General features: G+C 40.3%; 1 protein-coding gene across 1 annotated transcript in view; it reads left to right on the forward strand.

Annotated features, from left to right (window-relative positions):
- Window positions 1–21,573, forward strand: part of LOC124622750 (aminopeptidase N-like) — a 270,737-nt gene extending 249,164 nt beyond the window's left edge. Inside the window, exons 11-12 of the mRNA XM_047148538.1 lie at window positions 16,289–16,358; window positions 20,569–21,573. Coding sequence (XP_047004494.1) covers window positions 16,289–16,358; window positions 20,569–20,805 — 307 coding nt within the window. The 3' untranslated portion in view covers window positions 20,806–21,573. The remainder of the gene's footprint in view (window positions 1–16,288; window positions 16,359–20,568) is intronic.
- Window positions 21,574–22,680: the final 1,107 nt, after the last annotated feature.

Genomic DNA, 22,680 nt, shown 5'->3' on the forward strand with positions numbered 1-22,680 from the left:
AATGCACCCTTTCGAAACCACCCTCTCAAAACCTGGACTGCAAGCCACACCGCGATGCAGTGTGCCTCTCTTGCAGAGTCTGCCACTTGAGTTTGATAAACATCTCCGTAACGCTATCACGCTTACCAAATAACCCTGTGACGAAACACGCCGCTCTTCTTTGGATCTTCTCTACCTCCTCCATCAACCTGATCTGGTACAGATCCCACACTGATGGGCAATACTCGAGTATAGGTTGAATGAGAGTTTTGTAAGCCATCTCTTTTGTTGATGGTCTACATTTTCTAAGGACTCTCCCAATGAATCTCAACCTGGCACCCGCCTTATCAACAATTAATTTTATATGATCATTCCACTTCAAATCGTTCTGGATGCATACTCCCAGATATTTTACAGCAGTAACTGCTACCAGTGTTTGTTCTGCTATCATATAATCATACAATAAAGGATCCTTCTTTCTATGTATTTGCAATACATTACATTTGTCTATGTTAGGGGTCAGTTGCCACTCCCTGCACCAAGTGCCTATCCACTGCAGATCTTCCTGCATTTTGCTGCAGTTTTCTAATGCTGCAACTTCTCTGTATACTACAGCATCATCTGCGAAAAGCCGCATGGAACTTCCGACACTATCTACTAGGTCATTTATATACATTGTGAAAAGCAATGGCCCCATAACTCTCCCCTGTGGCATGCCAGAGGTTACTTTAACGTCTGTAGACGTCTCTCCATTGAGAACAACATGCTGTGTTCTGTTTGCTAAAAACTCTTCAATCCAGCCACACAGCTGGTCTGATATTCCGTAGGCTCTTACTTTGTGTATCGGGCGACAGTGCGGAACTGTATCGAATGCCTTCCATTCCTCTAGAGATTTGTGGTACACAGCTGTTAGAAGGGTGGCAAGTTCTTTCACGTACTCTGTGTAGAATTGAATTGGTATCCCATCAGGTCCAGTGTACTTTCCTCTGTTGAGTGATTTCAGTTGCTTTTCTATTCCTTGGACACTTATTTCGATGTCAGCCATTTTTTTTGTTCGAGGATTTAGAGAAGGAACTGCAGTGCGGTCTTCCTCTGTAAAACAGCTTTGGAAAAAGGTGTTTAGTATTTCAGCTTTATGCGTGTCATTCCCTGTTTCAATACCATCATCATCCCAGAGTGTCTGGATATACTGTTTCAAGCCACTTACTGATTTAACGTAAGACCAGAACTTCCTAGGATTTTTTGTCAAGTCGGTACATAGAATTTTACTTCTGAATTCACTGAACGCTTCACACACAGCCCTCCTTATGCTAACTTTGACATCGTTTAGCTTCTGTTTGTCTGAGAGGTTTTGGCTGTGTTTAAATTTGCAATAAATTTCTCTTTGCTTTCGCAGTAGTTTCCTAACTTTGTTGTTGAACCAAGGTGGGTTTTTCCCATCCCTCACACTTTTACTCAGCACGTACCTCTCTAAAATGCATTTTATGATTGCCTTGAACTTTTTCCATAAACACTCAGCATTGTCAGTGTCGGAACAGAGAGAAGTCACATAACTTGTATCTCCAAGCTGCCCATGTTGAAAAAATGCCCAATCAATTTCACACCACAACATATAACGGTCATCACACTCGTTTGGCAGCCGTTGACACTCGTCCCCCATTGAATGTCACGAGACTCCAGGGTTACCCGTTGAAGGCTCACAACCAACAACTTCGCCCCCAACCTGGAAGATAAGACATGCAAAAAGCAAAGATAGCTTAGCTCAACCACACTCAATCTCAATGATACGTGAACAAAATAAGAGTGGTGTCAGGTCATCATAGCTCAACCTCACCATCCTAAGCAAGAGGACACTGCCCAGGGGTGGGACAGACCTTCCCCACTCATCCCAGCATAACCTAGCTGAGATGTACCCTAAACAGCTTGCCCAATGTTATCTCCCTTACCAACAAGTTAACTGAGCTCAAGATTTTACAGATACAAGGGCCCCTATATCTCAGTTTTAATTTCCCTTGGTATCTTGGCTAGACAGAGAAGCCAAGTTACGGATAAACCAGGTCCCAAATATTTCACAAAAATGGTCTACAACACTTGTCGTATCGAATCTGCTGTCGCTGGTGGACTGCACAGGTATTCTGTCTGGCCCTTTGCTAACTCTCATGGAGACTCTGAGGGGTGATGGACATTGGTAAGAGGTCATTTATACTTCACAAGTTTGAGAATTAATGCAGTGGGTGTCGTCTCAGTTGCCTCATGTTTGGCCATATTAAATGCCTGATTGAGCCAGGGCAAGGTGACATCTCATCTACCAAGTGACCAGGCATTGTTGATGGTTAGGGCTGTTTTAAAATTCCGATTAACTCTTTTGGCTAATGATGCCTTAGGACAATATGGCGTGGTGGTAATATGTCTAATACTCTGATTGAAACAGAAGGCCTTAGGCACATGAGACAGAAAGGTGGGTGCATTGTAGCTTACCAACGATTTCAGCAGTCCAAACCAGGATATGACCTTCGACAATTGCTGGGTGGTGATTTCCGCAGTGACCTCTAGTAGGAAGTAGCCATCTAAACTGGGAGAAAGCCTCCACGACAACCAAGATGTAACAGTTGCCTTTCTTTGTTCAGGGCAACGGTCCAATATAGTCAATAAAATCATTATCGAGGGGGTACTGCTCCCGCTGCGAGTGTAGAAGCCCATGAGACACCCCGGAATCAGGCTCCACCCTTTTGCAGAGATCACACTGCCCAACCAATCACCTAATATCACGATAAAGAGAGGGCCACACAACATTTTTGTGGATCCTGGCCAAGGCCTTATACAGGCCCAAATGGCTGCCAAGAACAGAATCGTGATAATACCGGAAGACCATCAGTACTAATTCAACTGGCGAACACACCCTCCATTATTGATCACCACAATCCTGCTTACACAGTGCCCCTTGTCAGACACAATAACCCGGCACTGAAACCCTACCCATGACTCTTTCTCAAATCAGACCACAACACGGGTCCTGCACCTGCTTCTTCTTAAGCCCACCAAACAAGTTAGGAAGGTCGGACAAAGTTGCCCCAACAATAATCTCCTGTTTGCTTTGCTCCTGGCCTTCCTGGGAGTCAGGTGTAAACATACAACTCAGAACATCAGCAATTGCATTACCCGAGTCTTTAATATGAGGATAGTTCCAAAAGTAAGGTCTCATATATTTTTATAAGTGCATAGACCTGTTTATTTCTACAATGGTTAACATCAGTTTACAGCTTGAACATTTAGCAATTTTTGACATAATCACTATTCCTGTCGATGCATTTTTGTAGATGCTGTGGCAGTTTTTGTATGCTCACCACCATGCTGCCACCTCTTCATGGGACCTGAATCGCTTTCCAGCCAAATGTTCTTTTAAGCTAGGGAACAGGTGATAGTCACTGGGCGCCAAGTCAGAACTATAGGGTGGGTGAGTGATTATGTTCCACTGAAACTGTTGCAGGAGAGCAACAGTTTGCTGAGCAATGTGTGGGCAAGCGTTGTCATGGAGAATGTGTACGCCCTTCCTCAACATTCCTCTTCTCCCATTGTGAGTTGCCCATTTGAGTTTTTTCAGAGTCTCAAAGTACCTGTCAGCATTAATTGTGATCCCAGTGGTGGGCATCAAGTAGACCAACAATACCCCTTTCCAATTCCAAAAAAATGGTTGTCATGACTTTACCACAGGGTGTATACGACCCGGGACATCCGGGAAAAACCCGGGAATTTTTTCGTCCGGGAGAAAACCGGGAAAAACCCGGGAATTTTTTCGTCCGGGAGAAAACCGGGAAAAACCCGGGAATTTTTTAGAATTCCGGGAAATTTTCCTTGTTTTAGTTAACAGTTAAATTTTTGTGATTTTGACTGGTAAGAACCAATACTCTAACGAAGGATATTACTATATTCCGCTTCTGCAGAATAATGCTGCAGCAAAAAAACATGAACGAGAGAAGAAAAACGAAAATAAAACTTAAATCGAAAGGATATGTATACAACAACAAAACACAGTGCTCATACAAGTGTCTGCCAACCAAAGTGTGTCAAAGGCTTTAGGAAGAATATGCAGTGCTTCCTAACAACAAATTGCCTCCGATGAGCGTGACATGACAGGTGTTTACATTTGATTCATTTGAACAGTTGCGGGCGGGCTCTTGCGCGTGTGCAGATGAGTCGCCCATGAGTAGTACCTTCTTCCGCTTCTGGCTAAAGATGTGTGGCTGGGCGCCACTATCTAAATTGCTCCGGTTCGGAAATATCGTAGATCCAGGGCTGATCCACAGAGCAGTTTGAGTTATAGTGGGTAGGTGGGTAGTCTCCACGTGACCTGTGTTTACGTTTAGTGATTTTGCTGTTTCCTCTTCGTTTATTGCTCTCATATTAAATGAAAACAAAAGATTTCTGTGGCCGGGGGCTACCAAATGAATTAAAATGCGTTCGCATAATTACGGAAGGCAAAAATATGTTGTTAGTTTCAGGTTTTGTTTCCACCTTTCTGACAGTCAAGCATTAATCACCTTGCAGAACAATGAAGTTATTTTTGTCAGTTTGCTAAAGAGATTTGGCTTTTATTAATATTTTGCGCTGAAGCAGTCACTTTATTTGAAATGAAGTGTTTAATTTCACACTGTTGGCTAGTTTCAACTGTTCACTGCATTTCAAGTGCACGTTTTCCATCTTCTAGCTCATGTGGCATTATGCCATAATAAAGAACCAAACATGAGACAATACAGTACTGGTACACAAGAAAATTTACATCCGAATCCGGACATACGATTGTGCACTTTAAGCCGAATTATGCATTTTAGCATAGTTCACGAAATTCCGATGCTCCTGAAGTATCCTTTGATGTCTTGTTTCTTTTATGACATAATGCAAGATCTTATAATATTTTACTCGTACGAACATGTGGGCTTCCTGCGTCATCGTAGCTGCGCAGGAGCAGAGTGACGCCTGTTATCTGGCGCTCTCTGGCAACAGCTGAAACGAACCAATTTCTAACAGGTCACGGGAAAATATTGCGAATGGTGGTTTGAAAAGTTTTACTTTCAAAGTAAATTTCCTTTTACGCAAGATGAACTATGTGCGAGAATGTACGATGAATTTCTTAAATCACAGAGCGTTTGACTCTCATTTAATAAATCAACTCTTTGAGGACGATCATCTAGAAGAATTTCGAGCCCAGAAGATCAGACATTTACATCGTTATTAAAAATTTTACTGGCACATTTGTGTGATGTTTCTTAAAGTGTAACACGCGCAAAATAATCAGCGTTATATGTGGAAGCTTATCTTCTCTTGCAGCTTATTAATCTTCAAGACCAATATTATTTGTGAAAGGTTTGTTTTTCTTCTAGCAAAACTATGTATATTAATTTAACCCATTAACTTTTCTTTTTGTGTGTTCGCGCTACTTAAGAGTGATCTCGCTATTGGTTGACTACACTACGTGCCCTGTGCTGTCATCAGCTGCCGAGATCACGTGACATGAGCTATGACTGGCGTACAAAAGCGCCTCGCAATCTCGATTTCATTGCTATGGAAAGTAACGTGCAGTGTTTGGTGGAGTTCTAATTTATACCTCCGTAACACGAAAAAATGCAGCGCACATGTTGCTGTACATCAAAGATCTTTCCAAAACGTGTTTTTTTTCCCCCTGGGTTTCGTTTTCTAAAGTGCCGGCAAATTCTATGTCTGTGTAGAAAATCATAAACATTTTAAGGATTGATAAGTTTTACAGTGCCGAGGAAAAGTATACTGTCATTTAACACAGAAAAAGTGTATTTTCACCCAGGAGAAAGTGTATTTTCGACCGGGAAAAATCCAGGAATTTTTATTCCTTGTCCACATATACACCCTGTACCAGCAGACTGTGTTTGTTTGAATTTCCATGGCTTTGGTGAAGAAGGATGTCGCCAATGGCGTGATTGTTGCTTGGTCTCAGGTGTAAAGTGGTATGCCCAGGTTTCGTCATCCATGACAATTGAGTCCAGAAAGTTGTCCTGTTCAGCTGCAAGGTAGTGAAGAAATGCGTGGGAAGCATCAACCCGTTGCCGCATGTGGTCCTCAGTCAGTATGCGTGGCACCCATCTTGTGCACACCTTCCGCTAGTTCAATGTTTTTCGTTAATGTTCTGTGATCGGTGCTTCGGAAAACCTCAGGAACCAACGTGCAGAGATTATCCAGGGTGATCCGCCGATCTTCACACATGCTTTACTCAACTTTCAACACTGTATCCTCAGAAACTGACGGTCTCCCGCTCCTTTGTTCGTCGTGCATTTCGGTCCGACCAGCTGCAAACTCTCTACACCACTTACGAACATTTTTGACGTCCATGCACGACTCACCATATGCTTCTGTCAATTGGCGATGGATTTCAATTGACTCAGTACCCTTTGCATTCAAAAACTGAATAACTGTGTGCAATTCCCACTTGGCAGTAACATCCAACGGGAGCTCCATTCTCAATGGCTGTCAAGCCAAGACTGAGCAACTCAGCGCGGCGTGCACATGTTTACACACAGTGCGTGAAGCACTCTTCATAACGGTGTGATCAACTGCCACACAAACAGAGTTCAGTACTTATAAAAAAATAGGAGACCTTATTTTTGGGATTACCCTCATATGCCTGATTTGAAAACGAAAGGCACATATATGGACTGCCCAACGTAAAATTCAGCCAGTCTTCCTCAGCCTAGCCAAAACCCAGCTTAATGCTTGGTTGTTAATCCCTAATACAAATTCTTTATGCTCCAAATAGACACAAAACTTTTCCAAGCCAAAACCAATGGCCAGAGCCTCTTATGCATGTACAGTATAGTTGGATTCAGGAACATTCAGTTGCCGTGAGGCATAAGCTAGAAGTCGTCTGTCCCCTTCATGTTCTTGAAGTAAAACTGCTGCTACCCCAGTATGACAGGCGTCAGTCTGTACCACAAATGTACTATTAAAGTCCAGCACAGCCAACAATGGGGGATCACTAATTGCAGTCTTAAGCTGTGCAAAGGCTTGCACCTGATTTTCTCCCCATATGAAATCACTGTTTTTCTTCCGAAGATCATTAAGGGGAGCTGCAAGATGGGCGGAATTGGCAATGAATTTATGGAATAAATTCGCCATGCCAATGAAGTGAGTGACATCTTTCTTATTCTGGGGAGGGGGGAAATGCCATAAGGCCTTGGTTCTCTTGTGGTCGATACTTATGTCTTTTTCAGATACCACATGATCTGTTGTTTACACAAGGTCATATTAGATGGTTTGACGGTGAGGCCAGCCGAACACAACCTTAGCAAAACCTGCTCCAGGTGAACAAGGTGTTCCTCAAAGGTATGACTGTAGATAACTACATCATCTAAATAGTTGAAAACACAGACAAACTTCAAGTCCCCTAAGACCACATCCAACAAATGGGACAACACAGCCACACCAGTGGCCAATCCTTAGGGACCCAGTTGAACTCAAATAAATTCCAATCTGTATAAAATGCTGTCATAGGCTTGGACGACTCGGCAAGAGGGATCTGGTAATATGCCTGACTGAGATCTAAGATGGTGAACACATTAGCACCTGCAAACCATGTAAATTAATTGTGCAAATCGAGCTAGGGAATCAACTCCAACACCACTTTTTTGTTAAGCATTCGGTTATCAGCTACCATACAAAAATCGCTACCCTTATCTTGATGGTCTCATCACCCCATCTTGTAGCATCTTGTAGATTTTAGCTCTTAAAATCTTCATCTTCGGTGGAGACAGCCTATAAGTGGCCAGACAGATGGACACAATATCAGTTAACTGGATGTCATACTTAAGAATTTCTGTCTCCCCCAAATTATCCGATAAGACCTGAGGATAGCGCTCCAAGACCTGGTTAAGAGCCTGCATTTGATGTGCTATAAGACAACCTGTGTCAACCTGCACATTGCACACATAGCTCACATTCCCTGCACAAGACTGCTGGCATGAACACAAAGAGAGACGGTGGTGAGGCGCAAACTTAAAATAAAAGACACTCCCAGCATAATCGAATACCAAACTGGCATGCTGGATGAAATCACACCCGAGCAACAAAGGGTCCCTCAAATCTTTAGCTATGAAAAATCTATGAGGCCATGAGAATTTATCGATGTGCAACCACCCCCGCACCTCCCCTACTAGAGGTAACTCTCTGCCATCGGCGACCCAACATCTCTGAACCAGAGACTGTGGTGACAAAAACCTGCACAAATGTCTATGTTCTATGTATCAATCATAATCAACTAAGGATATGAAACCACCCGACTCCAACAACGTACACACTTGTTCCTGTCCTACCATAGCACAGACAAAATGGAGCACCAGAACATGTGTAGCCTCAATGGCTTTACAATTCACTGGCAAGTTAGTAAACTCACCCTCTTTTCCCATCTTCTGGTGTCAGCTATTTGAACGAGGGCTCCTACATACCAGACAATGCCGTACTAAATGATCAACTGCATGGCAACGGTAACAATGCCGAACTACTGAATTAGAACTGGTATTAATAGAGTTACTACATGTTGGTGCCCCAGATATTACTTTCCCTTGTGTGGTGGGACACTGTTCATCTGCCCAAGAAATAGCGTGAATAGAATCAACCAAATGTTGAAACTGTTCCATGGTGCAAGTGCTCTGTACAAGGTTCAACCTGGCATGATCCTGTACCCACATGCCTTCCAATGTATGTTCGATACAATCAAGATCGGACACACGTATATCCAATGCCACTATGGCCATGCAAACCCTCTCAAAATACTACACTAAGGTTTCGTTACGTGCTTGGACCTTCCAGTAACATTCCCACTCTAATTCGACATGCATCCACACTGACATCTTCCTCTTAATAAAACGCTGATGGAGATGTTCCAATTCCTTGGCTGTCATGCAACTAAGCACACCCTTAGCCATTGGATATAATAATAATGCTAATACGACAGACTGTGGAACATGCAATGCATCAGCATGAATCTGGAGACAGACTAACAACCACAGGAAGGATTGAATCTGGCTCAAATTTTCAATATACAAGACAGATATATCTTTCAAGACATTCATAATTGGATTAGGTAACTTGGAAAATATACTCAAATATTCTTTGTTACACTTAACGTGTGTGATCTCACTCTCATTTTCAGGCTCAGAATCAGTACTTAAACCTCCCCCGCTCAAAGCAAGCACCATGGCGCGTGAGTGCAAACCTCCGGCAACACCAAGCAACTTATGATGGAGAGCACCCATTGCATCATTGAGATCGATTGAAGCGATATCCGATAAACAATTACAGTAATGGGATAAATGTGCCTGGATGCAACAAATTTGTTTATGCGTCGGCTGAGTAGATGCCAGAAATTTAATTGTCCGATCTACATAACTTAAAGCTGTTTCAATATTTGACAGCAAATCATCTACCTCACTAATGATGTCGGTCAGTAGGGTGGCGGGAATGTCAACCACTGCACAAAGCCTGGCTACCAAATCAGACATATTTCCATCTACTGGCAGCCTGCACACACGGAGTTCAAGAATCAACTGCTCTTTCCATATATAATTTATGCCGGGGCAAGCTCAGAGACTCATATTACATAACTTCCTGAAACAAGCAGAAAAGTTTCTAAACACAATAATGACGATGTTGCAACTTACTAAGCCATGACTACCAACCATAGGAGAGGATAGGAAAAGCAACCTCCCCTCCTCCCCCCCTTCTGTCTCTTCTACCAAGTGGTATGTGATTATCTTGATTGTACCACACTTACACACCATATCTTAAATACCATAAAAGGGGAAGCGGGATGGAATCATGGTTGGTAGTCACAATTTAAAATTAAGACAATTTATTGACATTACATCTTTTAAGGAATTTGACTATTACAAATTGTGGATGAGCCACTAGATAAAGCTTTGCAAATACAGTTAGAAACCCAATGTACTTGGTACTCAAATAAACAGTCCCTTATTAAGAAAACAGAATTACTGACAAACTTCAGACATTCAAATTCCCATATAGGATTTCGCTCAAAATGCATTTGATGAAAAGAATTACCAGTAAAGGGTGACTTAATGACACTTGAACACTAGTGCCAAGCTAAGATCCAGTTACATAACATGATAGAACCACTTAAATATAAAAAATACAGCAGAAACACTGATTTTTAAAAATAAATGTTCACGTGCTCAGACTTGTTAATAAAAAAAATTACAATGCTGAACTGCTGCATTATAACTGGTATTAATAGAGTTACTACATGTTGGTGCCCCAGATATTACTTTCCCTTGTTCTGCACAAGGAACTCAGTGGATGCTATACAGCTTAAGGTTCAGCCAGTTGCCAATCCATAATATTTAAGGAAACAGGTTCATATATGGACAGGTTACATACAACATATATTCATATATCTACCAGCTTAACCCACCTTGCCAGAACTAAACTTTGGAACGTGGTATGCGAACAACTCCCGGTAGTGGCCAGGTTCTTAAACACTGCCAGGCCTAGATCTCAGATGGCATTTCACTCCCCGCCAAGGCACTGGCAAAATCAAAATTTTCTGACTGAATCACAAAGACATTCCAACAACCCTGAAACATAGAAACACTTGACAGTACCTTTGACTCGATACATGGGTAAGCGTGTAATGTAACAGTTTATACTACTGACAAAATCGCAACTTTGACCTTAAATATTTTACACATGGGCAACTGTATTAATAGAGTGCAGGCTTTGAAAACGCCAACATAAAATCATTTGATTAGAAGAAACACAGAGCACTAGTAAAACTTCAGAGAAAACTTTCAAATAATGGCCACCATTTAACTAGGGCAATTGAACTCTTCCACACCATCTCAAAGTTCGACTATGAAAGTCTCACCATAATAATAAAATTTAAATGCCTCTAAGTGCATCAGGCAACAAAACACAATTACGACCACTTACTTCATATCACATACACAATATGAAGGAGTGGGTTCCACAGTCTCACCGCTTCACTTCAAACTTTGTTCCCAGCGAAGTCACAGAACTTGTATCTCCAAGCTGCCAGTGTCGCCAAAACACTTGACCAATTTCACACCACATCATATAACGGTCATCACGCTCATTCGGCAGCCGTTGACACTCACCTCCCAGTGAATATCATGAGATCTCCAGTGTTACCTGTCGAAGGCTCACAACCAACAACTTCGCCCACCAACCCGGAAGATAAGACATGCAAAAAACAAAGATAGCTAGCTCAACCATAATTGATCTCAACGATACATGAACAAAATAACACTGGCGCCAGCTCACCATGGCTCAAGGTTAAACAAGTTTTACAAACAACTGAAATTTTTGACGTACATAAAACTTGTTTTATTATCACATTGTCTCATAAGTGGCTCATAAAAATCAAAATCTAGCCTCATTTAACATAATTTTAGTTTTGAAAGATGAGTAAGAGACTCATTTTTCAATCATTTTAAATGGTTCCAAAATGTATGTGAAAAGTCCAAAGACTTAAAGGTTTCAATTTATACAACTTCTGTGTACTCTGTTTTGTACTGAAATTAGCCATTTGATGAACTAAAAATGTGTTCCACTGCTTCAGAATCTTACTTTGATATAGAGTTGTTGAACCAATACGAAGTCTTCAAAACATTGTGAACACTAAGTGAGCACTGATGGCATTGTTGCTGTCCTTCAGCTAGAAACCTATATCCAGCAGCTTGTCCAGGTGGTAGCATAAAGTTCACTACAATTTTGTTTAACTCATAACTGGTACCTATAATCTCTGCAATCCACCAGTCACAGTCACAGTCATACACACACGCCACGAACACCCCCCCCCCCCTTCTCAGGTTATGTATCTGAATATTATCCTGCTGTTTTTGAGGTGTTGGCCAAATGAATGAAATTTCTTATTTCTTACTCTTTGAAGTGTGTGCAATATCAGTTCGCCTATCACTTTGAGTCCAAAAATGTGTCTTCTGATTTCCTTTCACAGGAGTACTTTGTCTGGACCATTATTCTTTTTTCTGCTCACGGAATTCCTTGATTTTCTCTTTGGGCAAAAAAAATGAGGGCCGTGGATGTGTAAGATTTCACAACTCTTGTAAAATCCTCAGCATTCTGAATTGCAGCTGCATTTGGTCTGGAGGGATTGTGTTTTGTAGGATGATGCTTCAGCAGGTCTCCTGCACCATCACAAGGCCCTTTCCTGTGACCAATAGCACTGTCTACTCAGTCAGTTGGCACAGATGACTTACTCAGTTGAAACAGCTGGTAACAATTTTTAAAATTACTATGAGCACCATCTGAAATAATGATGATTTTCTCTCCCCCTGTTTGCAGTTGAAGAATTTTGCGCATTGCTAGCAAAGCGTGTGCTGAGTCATACCCTGTGTCATCACTTATAACTACAACATAGGTTGTCTAGTTTTGAAAATATGTCACTCCTGTAAAAATTGAAACGTAGTCATTAGTCCAATGATACCCTTGTACTTCTTGTGGGAAAACTACAGACCAGTTCTCAGAAAAATCACAGTGAACTACTAAACATAGTTCTTCAGCCTGTACACACCATTTCGCTACTGCAATGTGTTGTTGTTGCAATTTCTTCAGATGCTGGTGTGTTACTGCTTTCACTGACCATTTACTAAGTTCATCAATGAAACTGTCAAAGGCAACAGTTTTCTTAATTAGTTTATTTTCTTACCATGTTGCATACGTAATTTCTGCAGAGTTATCTGCTATGTCTTCCAGGCCAAGTGTCTGTAAAGGTAGTCCTCCCTTTCCAGGGCAGTCACCAAATTCTTGAAACAAACAAGTCACAGACTACTAATGACTCATCATGCCAAACCAAAGTGTCATATGTCACTTGCTCCAGTAAGTTCTTCAAAATTACCACAAAAAGTTCAAAATTCTCACAGTACACACATAAAAAAGACATCTCTAGGTGGGTGCAGAACCACCCACTTAGGTTGTAGTGAATAAAATTTTGATTTTCCAACATGTGAAGTTGTATAGTTGCTCTTATAAATTGCAAAAGTTTCTTTAATACTGTGTGTTGTAACTTGGCAAGACAGCCAAGTCACTATGAGAGGAAGCCGAAAGGCACGCGCGTAAGCTCACGCAGGCTGGCGCGAGGTCTGGAACAGGACAATGTCTTGAGAATTGCAATAAAGTACGAAAATCTTGTAATACTTAACTTTAATCCATAATTGGAGAACATCGCTCTTGATGATACATGCTTCACATAATAAATATCAATTGAATATGGCGCCTTGCTAGGTTGTAGCAAATGACGTAGCTGAAGGCTATGCTAACTATCGTCTCGGCAAATGAGAGCGTAATTTGTCAGTGTAGCCTCGCTAGCAAAGTTGGCTGTACAACTGGGGCGAGTGCTAGTACGTCTCTCTAGACCTGCCGTGTGGTGGCGCTTGGTCTGCAATCACTGACAGTGGCGACACGCGGGTCCGACGTATACTAACGGACCGCGGCCGATTTAAAGGCTACCACCTAGCAAGTGTGGTGTCTGGCAGTGACACCACACTGTGAGTCATGTACCTCTTCACTTTCACAAATTTTCGCCCTTCAACTGTTACAATTATAGTGCCTTTTTCATTGGCACTCTGGCAAGGACGGCCCCATTTATCTTCCAAATAAAATGACTGGACTATTTGAACTTGAGCTGCTTCTACAGGATGACCATAATAGGGATCTGGTCTTCTAAAGACTCCTTTTACAGACCTCACATTTCTTGATTTGTCTACCACGTATTTTGATACTGGTGTTATGTGGTTCAAAATTGTTTTCTTTGAAAATGTCTCTGGAATAATAGTAAATTCCTGGCAAGAGGTGCAAAAGTGCTTTGGTTCATTTTCTTCTGAAGATATAATTTCTACTTTGAAGAGTGAGGTCAGATTTGCTGTAGTGTATTTATCCACAGCTTTAGTAATTTCTCTGCACTTTCTTGATGCATAGAGGTTGTGACTTGACATCACTGAACATGGTTTCTTAATGGGACTAACACCTACCTGTGTAGTTGATGGAGTCAGGGCATTTAATTCTTCCTCTATTGATGCAAAATCTACATCATCTGCACCACGGGAGGCTTCACCTTGTTCAGATACTATCATTGTTGTTATTCTGTCAAAACATTTGGAACACCTAAAGAAGTCACTGAAAACATCTTTGCTTTGAAACAGAGTCTTCAAATGAGAACACTTATTCCCAGCCTGAACAAAGCCTATTTTTTTGTTTGTCTTATATATCACTCTTTTATGGATAAGCAAATAGTCGGCACACTTCACTATTCTGTGGCCCCCATCAGAAGACATTTCAAACAGTCCTTTTCACAAAACACACTGCAACTGTGTCAACTGGCAAATTCCTCACGAAAACACTGAACCCACTAGATGGTCTCAGATTTCTTAGAAGCCTCTTCAGTAAAAAAAATTAGCACTGAACAACTACAATACAGAAACCTGCAACGAAGAACCATGACAAAGAAACTGACAAGAAACTACAACAAAGTGTCAGAAATATCTGCAACAATCAAAGTGAAAAGAAATAACTGCAACAAAGAAAGAGATAAGAAGTAACTGCAACAAAAACAATAGAAATAAATATTGTAACAAAGAAATTAGTAAGAAACAATTTCACTGAAGAAATATGTTACCCCTGAAAGTTTAAAAAAATGATTTTTAAAAATAAAACCTTTCCAACTTAAAAGTGGAAGCTCTCCTTTACAAGAAATATAGTACTACATGGTACTAATCAACAGAAAAAGATCTAACTTTTCTGGATTGGCATCTTTTAAAAAAAAAAAAAAAAAAACTGTCAATTATAAAAATATTAAAAGGGTGGCAGTAAAATAACTTTGACAGATATGTCCAATGGGAGGATACCATTGTAATCATATAGCAATTATCTTTCAAATAAAAAAAAAAACTCTAACAAAATATCTAGAACTGTTACGGAGATACAGCATTCTAAAAAAATTTCCAAAATTTGCAGCTTCAAAATGGTGCTCACAGTGCCATCTTTGGAGGCCTGTATCTCAGGTCAGGAATTTTTTTGGAGAAAACAAAAAAATATGTGCTTCTTACTTACTCCTGAATTTTAACATATGCTAAATTCAGTAACATCCGAGACTATGAACGTAGCTCCCCTGCCTGAAGTGATATGGATTATGCCCCTAGGGAAGTGTGAGGGGACAGCTCTTGTTCTCTATACATAGTTTTTCAGAAGTGGTGGTCAATAATTCATGTATGGAAAATACAGGCCAAAAGTAGCTAAAAAGCTCTAATAAACATGGGCTCACAAATCAACCATTGCCAAGATAAAACACATTTTCTGTTGCGGTTCATCAGTATCTAGGAACACGTGGCATCTCTAAACATTAAAGCAGGTGTTCAAAATGTCATTCACGCATCTGAATGTAACATTGAACTCGTCTCTGAAATGAGTTGCATATCCTCTCAGGCAGTTCTGGGGAATTCTGTAGCTGCTGGAAGCTTGCTTCAATCTGCAAGCATAATTCCTCAAGATAGTTGACCTCGGCTTTTGACATGACACCACATACAGAAATTCATGGGATTTAAATCTCGAGACTTTAGAGGCCATGCCATAGGCCCTCCTCTACCTGTCCAGCGTTGACAATATTTCCAAGATAAAAGGGAGTGCACACATAAATGAGAATGTGCTGGAGCACCGTTATGCATAAACCACATGTTCAGGTGTTGGTTCGGTGGGACATAATTATGTACATCTGGAAGTAAAGTCCGCAGAAACAGTGTGTACTGCTGTCTGGTTACGCTGGTATTTTTTTGTCAAAGTTGGTATGTCAAAGAACTTTGATGGTGTAACAGGGAACTTTGTCTGATCTCACAGGTCGTCAAACAAATATGTTTAAATCTATGGCCTCATCTTCTGTTAGCTGAAATGTAACTGCTTGGAGCACTGTTGTCGCTATTGCTATTTGACGTCTCTGTAGTGTGTTTGTATACATGGCTTCAAAGTTGGTGTGTTCCTTCATTTTTTTGGAGCAGAAGGGAAATGACTAGTATAGTACAAGGTACCCTCAGCAACACACTATATGGTGGCTTGAGGAGTGTGTACATGGATGTAGATGTAGATGTTATGGCTTCTTCCAAAGAGGACACCATGCATGCTTGTATGTCAGCAACTGCCATTTGCTATCAGCACAGAAATGTTGCAGCAATGTTTCACTATGTATTATGATGTCATGAAAGCACTGTGGACAATTCTAATCAGTATCTGTAATTTCATTTTGTAGGAGCAGGTATGCAGAAAAGATCATATCAGGACTCGCAAAGAGAGTTACAACAGAAGAGCAGCTTACCCAGGTAAGTAGCCAAAATTTAACAGCTTCCCTTTGTTATCAGATTATTAATAATCATCTGATTATAATAAATGTTTTTCTGACAGATCCCACTTCCTTGAAAATCACCATCATTAAACCAATCATGATAATGATGATATCAGTAGTGGTCATAAATAATCACTGTTTCAAAACCCATGGCATGGTAAGACTTGGAAACTACTTGAACCTCCTCCCTTTCCTCCTATCATCACCACCATCTCCAATTAACCTACATGGCAATCCTATACTGTGCTCCTCTCACAGTTGCCCAGATTATCACTATTTGTGACAAAACTCCAGCAAATAATGAATTACAAGCAAATATTCGTACAGCATTAAAAGACCATTATTACAGCACATCACATCTCAATGAAACTGCTGAGAATGCCTGCAAAGAAACTGAGTGAGTTACAAGCAAATCGAAAGAAAAAGATGAAACAGCACAAAATGCATATTCAGAAAACATTTTTAAAAAATTGGCTAGGTGGGAGTAGGGCTTGCACGGTGAGAGTTCCATACAAACTTAATTATGCGTATACACTGAGGTGACAGAAGTCACAGAATACCTCCTAATAATGTGTCGGAACTCCTTCTGGCTGGCGTAATGCAGCAGTTGGACATGGTGTGGACTTGACAAGTTGCTGGAAGCCCCCTGCAGAAATACTGAGCCATGCTACCTCTACAGCTGTTCGTAATTGTGAAACTCTTGCTGGTGCACATTTTGTGCATGAACTGACTTCTCAGTTGTGTTTTGTAAATATTCAATTTCAATGCAATTCATGTTGGGGAACCTGGTTGGCCAAATCATTCACTCAAATTGGCCAGAAAGTTCTTGAAACCAACAGCGAACAATTGTGGTCTGGTGACATGGTGCATTGCTGTTCATAAAAATCCCATCATTGAATCATTGGAAATGGCCTCCAAGGAGTGAGCATAACCATTTCCAGTCTATGGTCGATTCGTTTGGGTCAGAGGACCCAATCTGTTCCATGCAAACAAAGCCTACACCATATAGAACCACCACCAGCTTGCAGACTGCCTTGTTACCAACATCAGTCAATGACTTTGAAGGGTCAGCATCACACTCGAAACCTACTGCCAGTTCTTATCAACTGAAATTGGGACTCATCTGACTGGGCCACAGCTTTCCAGTCATCTAGGGTCCAAACGATATGGTTACGAGCCTAGGTGAGGTGCTGGAGGTGATGTCATGCTATTAGGAATTCAAGTTAGTCGTCTGTTTCCACAGCCCATTAACAGCAAATTTCACCACACTGTCCCAACAGATACAGTCAACGTATGTCCCACATTGATTTCTCCAGTTATTTCACACAGTGTCACTTTTCTGTTAGCAATGACAAGTCTACGCTAATGCTGCTGCTCTTGGTCATTAACTGAAGGTTGTCAGCCACTATGTTACTCCTGATGAGAGGTAATGCTTGAAATTTGGTATTCTCAGTGCACTCTTGACACTGTGGATCTCGGAATATTGAATTCCTTAATGATTTCCAAAATGGAGTGTTCCATGCTTCTAGCTCCACCTACCGCTCCGCATTTAAAGTCTTTTAATTCCCATTGTGCAGCCATAATCACATTGGAAACCTTATCACATGAATCACCTGAGTACAAATGACAGATCTGCCAATGCACTGTCCTTTTACACCTTGTGTACATGATACTACTGCCATCTATATATATGCATATTGCTGTCCTACGACTTCTGTCACCTCAGTGAGAGAATCTTGACCATTTTCACCTGTTATCAACACTGACACTGGCAAGATATCAGTCCCAGGGATTCCTAGATTTTTGAGAATGTTTTAATTTAAGTAACACGAAATGGGACATAAAATCATGTAGGAGGCAGGCAGCCAGTATTATAATAACCAGCAGTTCTGCATTCAGGCTGACTGCTGCAGCAGTACAAGTAAACATCAGGCAAGGAATGACTTTATTGCTCATATGACACATTTTGGAATTTATCTGTCATTGGATAAAATGACTGCATGTACATATGAAATTTCACATTTTATGTAAAACAAACATTCACAGACTAGTATAGTTCTGTGATAAAGGGATTTTAAGAGTCAGGCAGACAGACGGACAACTAAGCTGTCATATAAGGATTCCATTTTTACTGATTGTGGCATGGAATCCTAAAAACACCTTAATACTAAACTGACAAAGAGAATAATATGTAATCTCAATAAGTTGAAGCAAAACAAATAAGACAGATGTGGTAGCTTAAACTTATAAAATGCCTCAGAATACTTGGAGCCTGTAGGCTATGTTACTGAGTACATTACATTTTTCAGTGATGCCAAGCGTGTTCTGTAGACCTCATCCCATTCAACTACATGTTAAAGTCCCCAAATTTCCTATTTCATTTCTTAGTCTCTTATTTTAACTGCAAGTATTTATACTATGGCTCTGCAATGTTTGTACAGAAATGTTGTTAATAACAGCACTGCTGGCTTCCATAACACTTGCTGTAAACTTTATCAGGGGGAGTGAAATCCTTTACATAAACATAAACCTCAACAGTATGGACTGATCATCATGTCACCCTCCACCAATGGTGTAGCTGGACGCAGAGTCTAGAGGTGTGGGGTCAGCACACTGTTCTCCCAGCTGTTGTCAGTTTTTGTTGCATGCAGCTGCTACTACTTGGTCGACTAGCTCCTCAATTGCCATCATGGGATATACTACCTCCCATTCCAGTCCTCTCGCTGAGGAGAAATCTGTGGCAGTATTTGGAATCAAAACTCAATTCTCCAAATGGCAGCCAGGCACATTGACCAGTTAGTTATGGAGGCAGATAGGTTAAATCCCTTGTCATTTCATAATTATAATTTAAGTGTAGCTTAGAATAGTATGTCTTAGATATTTAAATTAACATGTCCACCTTACCCTTTTGCTGCTGTGAGTATATATACACGTCCTTCTATACTGTTCCCCAGGTGTTGTGGAAGTGTCTCTGTGTACCATTTAGCTTTTCTTACAGTGCTGTGAAAATCTAAATGTGTGAAGAGCTGCCGACCACTCACTGTTACAGACGTGTTGCTTCCATATCTCATTGATTAAAAAGTTTAGAGTACTTATCAGACAACACACATGCCTCATTGCATGCTATCAATTGAAAAGAACCTCGTTTTGATGTCTTGACTCATTTATTAGATATGATGATTGTTATGATCAAATGATTCACGGTGCACAAGGACACAAATGGACGTATTGCACATGACTGTCCTATGGATGTAAAACCCTGTAACTTGAGAACGAAATAATATATCCTTCTGCTCTCAATATTAAATTAAATTTCGATATTTTATCAACATTTCATTCACTGTACTGTATGAGCTACAGTCAACCATATGAAAAGTTTACAATATGTGTTTTTACCTCTGCGAATGCTTTAAAATTTTGTGCAGTGTTTTACTTAATTTGATGCAGTGCAATAAGCGTGATGGACAACCAATAGAAATTGAGTTGTTTATTGAGTGAAGATATTAGACTGTAGTATGTGCAAAAATCAACTTTTTTCACCTAATATTTTTGGAAAAACTTAGACAATAATTATTTCATATTGGCCAGAAAATCATCTCTTAGCACAGGCACCAGCTTTTGGCAAGCGGTATAGCTGCAACAAAAGCTACCTCAGCAAGGGATGCAAAGAGCACGTCTATAACAGTGAAAGAGTTGATAGTACATCATTCAGATTAGATGTTAAAAATTTTGATATCTTTAGTTGTATTAATGTTAATTAATTTGTCAGCTGGAGGCCAGTATATTGTGACTTTTAATATAAATTTTCCATGAACTGCTTTTTTTAAAGCATAAGCTTCAAAATGCTGCTCTTATCAATGCATTTGTATTTGTATTAATTATTCAATCAACTATACCTACACCTACACCTTCACCTTCACATTTCATATGGCTTCGTGCTCTCTGTAAATTATAAATTTTTACATATTACTCCAAAAAACAAAACTAGTAATAACTAGACAAACAAGTCACAACTGCACAGTTATATTGCCGTACATCGCATGTGATTCAAGAGGCGGCTCAGGAAATACGATTGATTGGCAATTGGTCACTGTGACCTGTCACTCATGTGTGCAGCTCTTAACACTTTTTTTCTAATTGTGGTTTAATTTTGGACACTAGCAAATATGTATGCTATTCTTTTGCAGCTACAGTCCCTCCAGTCACTCGAGGCACTGCAAAAGATAAATTCGACTGTGGATTCTGCCATATCAGCTGCGACAGCACAGGTGGAGTGGGCAGACTCCCATATCGGTACTATTGGCAGCTGGCTGGAGGGAGGCAATTTCTTTCCATCTGGCACTTCGAGAATGTCTTACAACGTGATGGCCATCATACCTGTTATTTCTGTGGTGCTTCTCAGTAGCAGTTTTTGTGTGTTTTAAGATGACCATTGTGCCCCACAAAGTTTTGGTTATTCCAGTGTGGAGTTTTAGTTATGTTTTGTTGGTGTATGAAATTTTAAATCACCTGACAATTTACGCAGTAAATGATACTGTGGAGCTTGGACTGTATGGTACAAAAATTTATTCAACCAAGCTTCCTAAAAAAATAAATTTGTTGTGACAGTTGTTTGTTGTATTTCAGCTTTACATGTATTTAGAAATGCTGTCACATTATTTGCTTTTTGGTAAATTCAATTCAATCAGTTATCACTCATTTCCATCGGGGTTTTATTCTTAATGCTAGCAGTCAATTACAGTTATTATTACTGTTACCAAGTTTGTCATTCATGGTCAGTAGTGCACCAAGATTACAATTTCAAGATGTGCTGAATATAATAATGTAGACACAAAAATTTATAGTAAACGTTCGTAGTACAGTTCTGCCACTCTGTTAAAGTACATTTAATCGATCTGTTTTTGTACTAACATGGAAATTCAGTCAAGTGTAGTGGTAACTGTCTTAGACCACATCTTGATAATGGTTTTTTTTTTTTTTAAAAAAAACTTAATTTAGTTTATGTGCTTGGAAGATTAAACAGTGACCAAACAGGGACAAGCAATGGATTTGGACATTTTGTCAGATCTTGAAGATTTTTATGTTGTTATTAGAGGAAATAAATGAAACTATGATGGCCAATATTTTATGCATTGTAATTTAATGAGTAGAGGCTATACGAGACAATATTAAAAGCAACTATGACAAAACTATTTCCTTCATAATAATCATTTAAAACCCAAACTGATGTGGCAATTGAAAGCTAAATTGTTAAATTTGCTGAGAGATTCTACATTTTCTCAGAAATAAATCTTACTGTGAGTTTGTGTTTACAGGATATAACTATGTCACACAAAATTAAATACATTGACGGGGAAAATATGGCAACAATAAATGATAATCAATGTAGAGTGATGAAATTCTGGAAACACATTCATCTAGGTAACATATTTAAGTGTCTACTGGCAACACACAATATCCTGTTACAGAGCATGCTCTACAACATGACAGTCATGACATTGGTGCCTGTTTCACCACACGAGCTATCTGGATTCTTCCCCCATACACCAGTTTCTCTGAACTCCGCAGGTGGGAACTAGCACTACATGTCCTTGGTTCTCGCCAACCACCTGGCCTTAATTTACATTAATTCCTTCTGTCTCAGCAATCCTTCACAGCAACTACTCCTTTCTTCACTCTGTTTTAATTTTCAACATCTTTCATTTTCTGACCTGTCTATTTTTTGCCGTCACTGTCTCACCTCTATTAGATACAGTGCACTAAGCTTTTCACTGTTATTAATGCGTGCACAATGTTTTAGCAGTAATCTCTTGTCTTGCATATTACCCTGTCTTCCACCTTTAAGCTCTCAGGTTTTCAAATCTCGTCCAGTGCAGTCCCCAACAATCAGCCTTTCCTTCTCATCCCATCCGGTAAGTTTCACCTAATTCGGGGTTCTGGGTGTCTTTTATGAACTCTGGCCCTTTTCCTAAACCTCTCCAGTCCTTTTCCTTCATCCCTCTCCCTTCCCCTTCAACTATTATGTGACTGACATTGCAAGATCACAGGTTAATGTAAGTGTGAGACAAGCCATTGTAAATATGAAATGTTGGTACATTAGTAACCGGTGTAAGTACCAGAATGTTGAATACAAACGTGCACGCATTGTGCTGTACAGTTGCTGGATGTCAGTTTGTGGGTAAAGTTCCACACCTGTTGCATTTGGTCGGTCAGTACAGGGACAGTTAATGCTGTTTGTGGATGATGCTGGAGACGTCTGATGATATCCCATATGTGCTCAATTAGGGACAGATCTGGTA

Source organism: Schistocerca americana, chromosome 7 (assembly GCF_021461395.2).
Source record: "Schistocerca americana isolate TAMUIC-IGC-003095 chromosome 7, iqSchAmer2.1, whole genome shotgun sequence".
In the NCBI taxonomy this organism is placed as follows: Eukaryota; Metazoa; Arthropoda; class Insecta; order Orthoptera; family Acrididae; genus Schistocerca; species Schistocerca americana.